Source organism: Catharus ustulatus, chromosome 24 (assembly GCF_009819885.2).
Source record: "Catharus ustulatus isolate bCatUst1 chromosome 24, bCatUst1.pri.v2, whole genome shotgun sequence".
Classification (NCBI taxonomy): Eukaryota; Metazoa; Chordata; class Aves; order Passeriformes; family Turdidae; genus Catharus; species Catharus ustulatus.
Window position 1 is genome coordinate 2912724 of NC_046244.1, and position 8102 is coordinate 2920825.

The following is an 8102-nucleotide window of genomic DNA, read 5'->3' on the forward strand; positions in this document are numbered from 1 at the left end:
CACTCCCAGGACCCAGCAGGCATTTGCACCCCTCTGGAGATGCTGCCACAAAAGAAGGGTCCTAATTCATCACTGACATTTGAGATCAGTGACTAGACATCAGTGCTTACCCTGTCTCTTTTTCACTTTTGATCTTCTGCTACAGGAATTTTCCTTCCTCTGACACCTTTCCATCCACCAACAGTTTTGAAGAACTGTTGCTGGTTATTTGAAAAACAAATTCTTCTATCCCCTAAGCCAGGACACCCGTAGGGAACAAACTTACTAGAATGGAAACAAGTATCATAATGGCAGTTTTGCAACCAGAGCTGTGTTGTACACAGACACCAACCAAAGGGTTGAAAAATGCTGAAATAAATCTGATGTTTAATGTCAGGATTAAAAAGCAGCAAAGTCCCTGGTTTCCAGAGCTTCCATTCAGCAGTAGGTGCTGTTTTGGATGAAAGATGCCTGGAGCACACATGTGCAAGGCAGAAATATAGAATGCTTTGCTGTTTTGTTTGCTTCTCAAGAATGTATTTTCCAACCCAGACAATAGCACTTCAGAAAGCTGCATTTTGAATTGCAAATTGGATCAACCAAACCCTGCTCCAGCATCTTGTATTTATTATCTAACAAAAGCAGAAACCAGGATTAGCAGTGCAGAATTGACATTCTAAATTTTTTTTCCATTAATTTGTTGGCACTTTTCTTAGTATCTGAATTTACAAGCTAAACATGTTGTGCTGCTCAGTTTAACTTCCATGTCACTATCATTTTCACTGAATTCCAACTAAAAGTATACATTTCAGATGCTCAGTTACTATTTAAACTTTGTTGTGTGCTTGTAAACGTGGAATTTTATTTAGTTCTTTAAGCATTTCTGTATTTAACAAATATAACCTTCTGCTCTTTTAAATATCTAAATAGAGAAACCCTCTTTCATTTTCCCCTTCTTCATGGAGGAATTCTGAAACAGTTCTTTTGTTATGGAAGAAATGCTCATAGGAATCCTAATATATTTAATGTAAAACAGTCTCAACACGTTTTTTGTTTTTTTTTTTTTCTATTCATGTTTTATGTGATGGTAGCTTATCCACCTTTTCCAGCCCTAAAGAGTCTTCCTTGGACTCCATGGGTGTCTGGTAATTCTGCCAGGGAACATCAAATGGCTCAGCCTCCAGCTGATACCATGGTGCCTTGGAAACAGCCCCCTGGAAGCTCTTATCATCTTCATGCCAGATGTTTCAGGAGCTTGTGGAACTTCGGTGAGAAACAGAAGGAGCTTCTGGTATGTTCTGTTAAAGTGTAACAGTAAATATCTCCTTCAATGCACAATGGACCTGTGTACAAATTAAAACAGACCCTGTTGCTTCCCTGTCTTTATGCCCTTGAAGGGCAATAACTCTGCTATACTAATTAGTAAATGGAATTATCTACAGAAAAGTTACAGACACTGAACTCTGCTTTCCTGAGGGATGTTTTTCATCTTAAACCAGACAGTAACCCCTCTGAAAATTTAAAAGTTAAATCCTGACCCTGTTTTTCCTCAGGACCACCAACTGTGCCAAATTCATTACTTGCTGTGGTTGTTAAATCTGCTGCTTGATGGTTCCCTGGGATCGTTTCTGTGTTCTTCAAAGTAAAGCTTGGCCTTCATTCCTCAGGATAGAATAAGGTTTTACTGAGCAAGGAAATGGAGATGAGCTTTACCCTGTGTGTTTTTGTCACTTGTTGTGCCTTCCAAATTGTCTTATATGCAGCTTACATCCATTTATATATTACTTTTCACACTGTATTTGCAGTCAATACTGGGCAGAGATGTAAGATAAGGCTCTGCTTATCTAAACTGGGTGGGGAGCAAAGGCAGGAGAGAACAGAGACAAAACCAACATAAAACCAACTGCACTCAGCAATCAGATTAGACTGAAAGATATTTATTTAGAAACAACAGCTTTGGTATTTTAAAACCAAACAACCTGTAAGTCACTAGAAAGTGGGATGTCTTCCCCCATAGCCAAAACAAATCAATGCACAAAGTCTCAACAGGCTTAGAATAGGAAACTGTAGATCAGCATTTCCAAGTGTATATCAGAAAATGATTTCATTAAATTGATTTTGCACAGTCATAAAGGCTGAAGAGCCTGTTACAAGAACTTAGATATCTAGTTCAATTGACTGTTACTGAAGTGGAGGAAAAATTAACATACTCCCCCTCCCCCCAAGCAATAAATTAAAACCTGCATATCAGAAAGGAAATTACACTGAAGTTTTCTAGTTAACTCTCAGCAGGGAATCATCATCCTTTATTTTTCTGTAGAATTAAAAAAAAAAAAAAAGCAGATCAAAATATCAAAGGACTTAGTATATCTTCAAGTATTTTCACCAAATGGATTACTCCTAGGGAACTGAACAGCTTACAGGGAAAGGAAACATCTGTTACACAAGCTTCTGGGATTAACTATTGAATCACCACACCTTCCCAGTCTCAGATTCCTGTAATAGCAAGGCACAAAAGGATTGTTGCTTTCAAATGCTCCTTGTTCTCAGCTGCAAAATTGCCAGGTGTCTTGTGCAAATGGAGGCTGAAAGCAGGACTAAGTTCACTTGGATGTGGGGATGTTCCCATTCAGTTACTGTTATTTCATCTATCTTGCTTACTGCTACAGATTCTGAGCTTCAGCTGGCTTCCACTTCTTCCCTGTTTCTGGAATCAAGTTCTGCATCACCTTCATTTGAAGCAGGTCCAACTAAGACAAGGCAGCAGAGCTGTTTGCTCTGCAGTGCCCAGGAGGACGAGGTGCCAGGGCAGCCCTGGGCTGTGGCTGGGAAGCCTCTGGGCACTTCAGAGGGCAGGGTCAGGGACAGTCACCTGCAGCAATGGTTAACAAGTCACTTGGTAAAAGGCAGAAGGCAAGTCTTGGAGATGACAAAGGCAACTGCATAGACAACAGTGAAAGGACACAATTACATAATTCCAAAGACACATTTCAGGGCACAGCTGTTACACAATAACTGACATCACCTCCTAAGCCCTTCCTTCCTCTGCACTGAGGTTCTCATCATGATCAGAGGCTTGTAACTGCAGTTCTCTGATACACATTTCTATCCTACCTCTTCCTAGGTTAGGTTGTCTGGCTACAAGCACCTCCCACTCAATCTTTCATTGGATCACAGGTATTCAGACCTGCTTGGGATGAGGCTTGATCTCCAGTGCTCAAAATGACAAAACCAGTGAGCTGACTGGGAAATTTCCAACTCACTTTAAACACCCCTTACATATCAGCTGTCAAGTTCAATATCTTCTGTTCAGCCTTAGCTATCCAAAATCGAATTTGCTTTTATAATTTGGAATAACAGTACAATCTATAGCTAGAACTTTTCCTCTGACAGCTCTGTTTAACTATCATCTCCTTTTTTTAAAACAAAACCTACATTTAACTCTGTTCAGCCCTCAGGAGGAAGACTCTGAATAGCACCACTAACTCACGCAGCAAATCCAGTCTGATCTTGCATACCCACTTCATATCAACACACAGTCAGAAAGCCCCAGTGCTAAGAGCAGAACTCACCATCTACTGTCTATTCTGTGCTAAGTTTTACAGCAAGTAAGTTTTCCAAGGCAACTCAAAACAACTTGAAATTGTTTACACCCAGGTAAGATGTATGAGAGCTTGGAGCCAGAATCTTCAACTCACAGTAAAAAGCACTCAGTACTTCCCTAACACAGCTTTGTGTTTTGTCTGACTGGGAGAAACACCAATTCAGCATCTTCCCCAAATGATGGTGGTAAGTGTGGTTTGATGGAGGACTGCACAGTGTCCACAACAGGAACATGCACCACGAGTCCCAGCAAGTCAGCAGCTTCACCTCAGAACACCAGCCTGCCTTTGGGTGCTCCTGTGTGACATGTCACATGTTCAGAGCAGGCAGGCAGGTGTGCAGGTCTCCACACAGCAGTACAGACAAGTACAGCAGCTCTCTGACATTCCTTCTGGTACTGAATAACAAGAATCATCTCATTACAACTGCAACTGCTGGCCTAGAAACAAGCAATGTCCTACACTGATGTGTGGAAAAAGGACAGAAAGCTGTGTCTGCCTCTACCTGCATGTCTAAGGACAGACTATGAGTTTATCTCTTCTAACAGTTGTGAGCCCTGCTGCTCCAATCCCTGCCCTAATCCTCCTTCTTGCAAGAAGAGGTCACAGATCACTTGTTTCAAGACTGAAAATCATCACAGTCCAAGACAGAGCCTGCCCATGCACAGCTGACCCATCAGGCTGACAACACTCAATGGACAGCAGCCAAAAGCAGCACCCTTATACCTTACTCCTGAAGAGTGGCTTGGCTCCTGGCCCACAGTATTCGTTGTAGATGAGTTTGAACAGAAACAAGTGAAACAAAGTAATTAAGGAGGCCACACTGAACCAGAACAGGAAGGGTAAGCCTGGGTATTGCTTGGCCATGTGTTCCTCATGAGCCAGAATAGCTTTTAGGTGGAGTGTGTGTCTTAGGTCCTGCAAGTGGACCAGATCTGTTGATATATAAAGCAGTGGTGTGATGGGTTGAGTCACCATGACAGGGAAGGTGTGACCTCGTGCCTCTGAGGTCAGCTCCACGGGCTCGTTCATACAGCCTGCCTCACAAGCATACAGCCTGACAGGCTTGTCCTGGAATTTCACAGACACATGCAAGAAGGGCTTTCCTTCAGCATCCAGGAGGACAGCTAAATTGATCAAGTCCTTATTGTAATGGATCCCACGTAAGGAATAGCTGTTATGAAGCACGTCAGGATCAGCCTGAAACTGAAGATGGTTTTCTGTGAACTGCAGACCCCCAAAACTAAGCACCATTCCCTGCATGAGTCCATGGACCCCAGCTGTCACAAGACCCTTGCATCCCCGTTTCTGGAGAGTCAGCTTCCATAGGTCTGAGAGCTGCAGGATCTGGGTGACACTGGTCAGCTTTGGTGGCCACAGGTTCTGGGCGTGCATGGTGGCGTGGCCGCTGAAGCAGTGGTCAGCGTAGTTCAGGCTGGATTCAATCTTCTCCCTGTCCTCACCACCAATGAGGGGGTCTAGCAGGGGGGCTGGCACAGTTGACAGCACGTAGTAGAGGGTCATGTTGACAGTCTCACTGGATGGGGTATGTGCATCTGTGATCTTTCTCATTTCAATCCCTGTAGCAAAAGAAAACAGCCAATAGTCAGAAACTAACTCAGAGGAAAAGAAGATCAAACATGGACATTGATGTTCTTTATAACATCTAAGAAACCTTTGTCCATAAAACACCAAAGTGAAATGTTTCCTTGTGTTTGTCTAAGAAAATACTCTCTCTGCTATTTGAGTTTGAAAACCAAGCTCTCACTGAAGACAAAGCTAATTTAATACACAGATGCCTTACATCGTAACTCTACAAGAATGATCTGTCAAAAGAACATAAAACAGCAAGTTCTACATTACTTTGTCATCTGCCTTTTTATGTAAGACGTTAAAATCTTAAGAAAAAGCATCTTTGTAGAACGGCCCTTAACTTCCATGCAGAATCTTTTATGCTATCACTAAAGATCAACTTTATTTCCAACTGACATGCAGGGCAAATCAGTAAATTTCCTGAAGCCAGAAAAATCAGCACTAACAGAATAATGATTGTAAATCTTCTATCACTTCCTATTTGTAGTCAGTGTACTCCTCTTTGTAAGGCAAGCTGGGCTCCACACCAGGAACTCTGTTTTACTACTCCACAACCCATCAGGAAGACCAGAGCTTATGGAGACCTTCCAGCAAGCAGGACACTGAGCTTTCAGCCACCCTCTAAAATAACTCCATGGAAGTTGGGCATCACCTTCCTTACCTGAAATGAACAAGTCAGCCCAGGTCTGCTGGTGCTCCTGGAAAAGATCTTCCACCCCCATCTGCATCACCTCCAGCATCTCTTTCTTGGCTGCCTCCCTCAGCTTGCTGAAGGTCTCCTCCAGCCTGGAGACCTCGATGGGCTCCGAGGTGTACACCACGGACAGCACAGTCTCATCAAAGTGCGACTTGGGCGCGACCTGCACCCGGCTCACGAGTTTCTTGGCAGCCACCACCACCAGCACCGTCTTGGGGCTGCCGGCCAGCGGCAGGCGGCCGGAGGAGAGCAGGAACTGCCGCTCCTCCACCTTCTCCAGGCTGGAGGCGAAGCGCCCGCCCAGCGCAGACGCGGTGGGGGCCGAGGCCTCGAAGGCGGCCACCCGCTCGGTGGGGTTGGCGATGCGGATGCGCTGCATATAGAGATGTGGCCGGCTCCGGTGGGCCACCACCTCCTCCCGCACCGTCACACAGTCCCCGGCGCTGGCCCCGGGCCCCGTCTGGACGCACCGCACCCTCCGCACGGCCCCGTCCCGCAGCGCCGCCAGCGCCGCCCGCGCCTCGCCGCGCCCGCCCAGCGCCCTCAGCCGCACCAGCGCCGGGTACTCGGTGGCGAGCGCCGGGCCCCCGGCGGCCCCCAGGGGCCGCACCCAGAGCCGCCCGGCGGACACGTCCAGCAGCAGGAACCCGTTGCCCGCCACCGCCAGCCCCGGGGCCTCGCCGGCCCCGGCCGCCTCCTCAGGCAGCGGAAGGGCATCGCCGCGCTGGGTCTGCGCCCGCCAGGCGCTCGCGGCCGCCTGAACGCAGAGGGCGGCGGGTCCCCGGGGCTCGGCCCCGCGCCCCACGCCCCGCACCCTCGCCGCGCCCAGGTACCAGTAGGCGACGAGCAACAGCACCAGCAGCAGCAGCAGGCGCCGTGCCCAGCTGCTGGATAGCAGCCCCGGCAGCCCCTTCAGCCGCTGCTGCAGCCACATGGGCGGCGGCGGGGGAGCCCCGGCCCGGCCCTTCCCGGTCCCGGCCCCGCCGCGCCGCACCGGCCCTAAGCCGCCATCGCCGCCGCGCCCTGCGGCAGCTCCGCCGCGATTGGCGGCGCTTTGCGGCACTTTGCGACAGCCGCGCTCTCCGCCCCTGAGGGGGGCTCGGCGGGGAGGCGCGGCCCGGCCCGCTCGGACCCCCGGAACCGCCGGGACCCCCGGCTTCCAATCCCCCCCACCACGGCTTCCAATCCCCCCTTGCTCGGGGCTCCTCCCGTTACCGGGACCCCTCTCGGCTCCGAGCCTCCTCAGCTCCGGGACCCGCGGCTTCCAGCTGCGCCCTCCTTAGCTCCGGGATCCGCAGCTTCCAACCCCGCCGGCTCCGGGGCACCCCGGCCTCCACCGCCCCAGCCCTGCCCCGCTCCCGCTGCTGTATCCGCGCTGTCCTCGGGCAGCTCCAGCCCAGGGCTGAGGTTCTGTGTCTCCTGCCCGGGTCACTGCACCGATGGAAAAGGCCTGGAGGGGTTTCCCGTAATTCCCGGGGAAGTTTACTGGGTTGCCACAACAGAGACTATGCGGGGAAGGAAGTTCTTTCTGTCAAACTGTATCCCTCTGTGTCGTAAAGAGAGGAACAAACTTTCTCACGTGTCTTAGCTGTGCACGGGAAAGCTTTGTATCCAGAGCAGAGCTCGAAAGACAGAAGGAGAAACACTTTCAAGCAAGTCAGGCAGAAACACTGAGCTAAAGTGAAAGGTGAAATTCTCGGCTATGTTGAGGCAATGAACCAGAAGAGGAGAAACAAAGGACACACGTTCTTAATTTATTCGGCAAATGAGCTGTTTGGTTGGGGTGGGCACTGGGATCCCAAAAGGGTGGTGAGACCCCATTCCGTGCAGGTTTAACGGGGTTGGTGGTTTCCCAGCTTTGCGGCTGCTGTAGGAGCAGAGCTCTGACCCCTCCAGTTTTTAGGAAGTTGCTGCTCCGCCTGGAGCACGTGTTGCACGTACTCACTGAACATCTGCACTGGCAGCTGGCTCTGTTTAAAAAGACAGGCAGCCGGCTGCAGCCGGTGCACAGAGCAGTGCAGACACACAAAGAGGGGGAAATGTGCTTGCTGGGTTGGCATAGCTGCAGAATACAAAGCTGTCGAACAGAGACAGCCTGGGTACAGTAGCATAAACAATGAGGCATTCATGATTTTGAGTGTGCAAAACCGCTTTCATTTTAGACTGGAGAGATTTAACTTCATTAAAATGAGAAACTTGCAATTTTAAAAACCCACGTTGAGTTGCAACTC

The 8102-nt window shown here is 48.8% G+C and overlaps 1 protein-coding gene across 2 annotated transcripts; it reads right to left on the reverse strand.

Annotated features, from left to right (window-relative positions):
- Positions 1 to 1895: 1895 nt before the first annotated feature.
- On the reverse strand, positions 1896 to 6853 carry KIAA2013 (KIAA2013 ortholog). 2 transcript variants are annotated; one of them, XR_004420050.2, is made up of 3 exons: positions 5836 to 6853; positions 4245 to 5161; positions 1896 to 3861 (listed from the first exon to the last, which is right to left on the reverse strand). XR_004420050.2 is itself a non-coding variant. In XM_033079758.2 (2 exons), the coding sequence occupies exons 1-2, from the start codon at positions 6803 to 6805 to the stop codon at positions 4302 to 4304; spliced, it is 1830 nt and encodes a 609-aa protein (XP_032935649.1). In that variant the 5' UTR covers positions 6806 to 6853; the 3' UTR covers positions 1896 to 4301. The 2 variants fall into 2 exon arrangements, 1 of the variants encoding a protein (XP_032935649.1); XM_033079758.2 differs by having other exon boundaries at positions 1896 to 5161.
- Between the last annotated feature and the right edge of the window lie 1249 nt (positions 6854 to 8102).

What these genes read in the sequence shown, in the direction of transcription:
- KIAA2013 (XM_033079758.2), bottom strand. Translation starts at nt 6,805, where the DNA reads ATGTGGCTGCAGCAGCGGCTGAAGGGGCTGCCGGGGCTGCTATCCAGC. An exon ending in GGCTGACTTGTTCATTTCAG is followed by an intron (nt 5,162 to 5,835) that starts GTAAGGAAGGTG and finishes CTTTTGCTACAG; the next exon opens with GGATTGAAATGAGAAAGATC.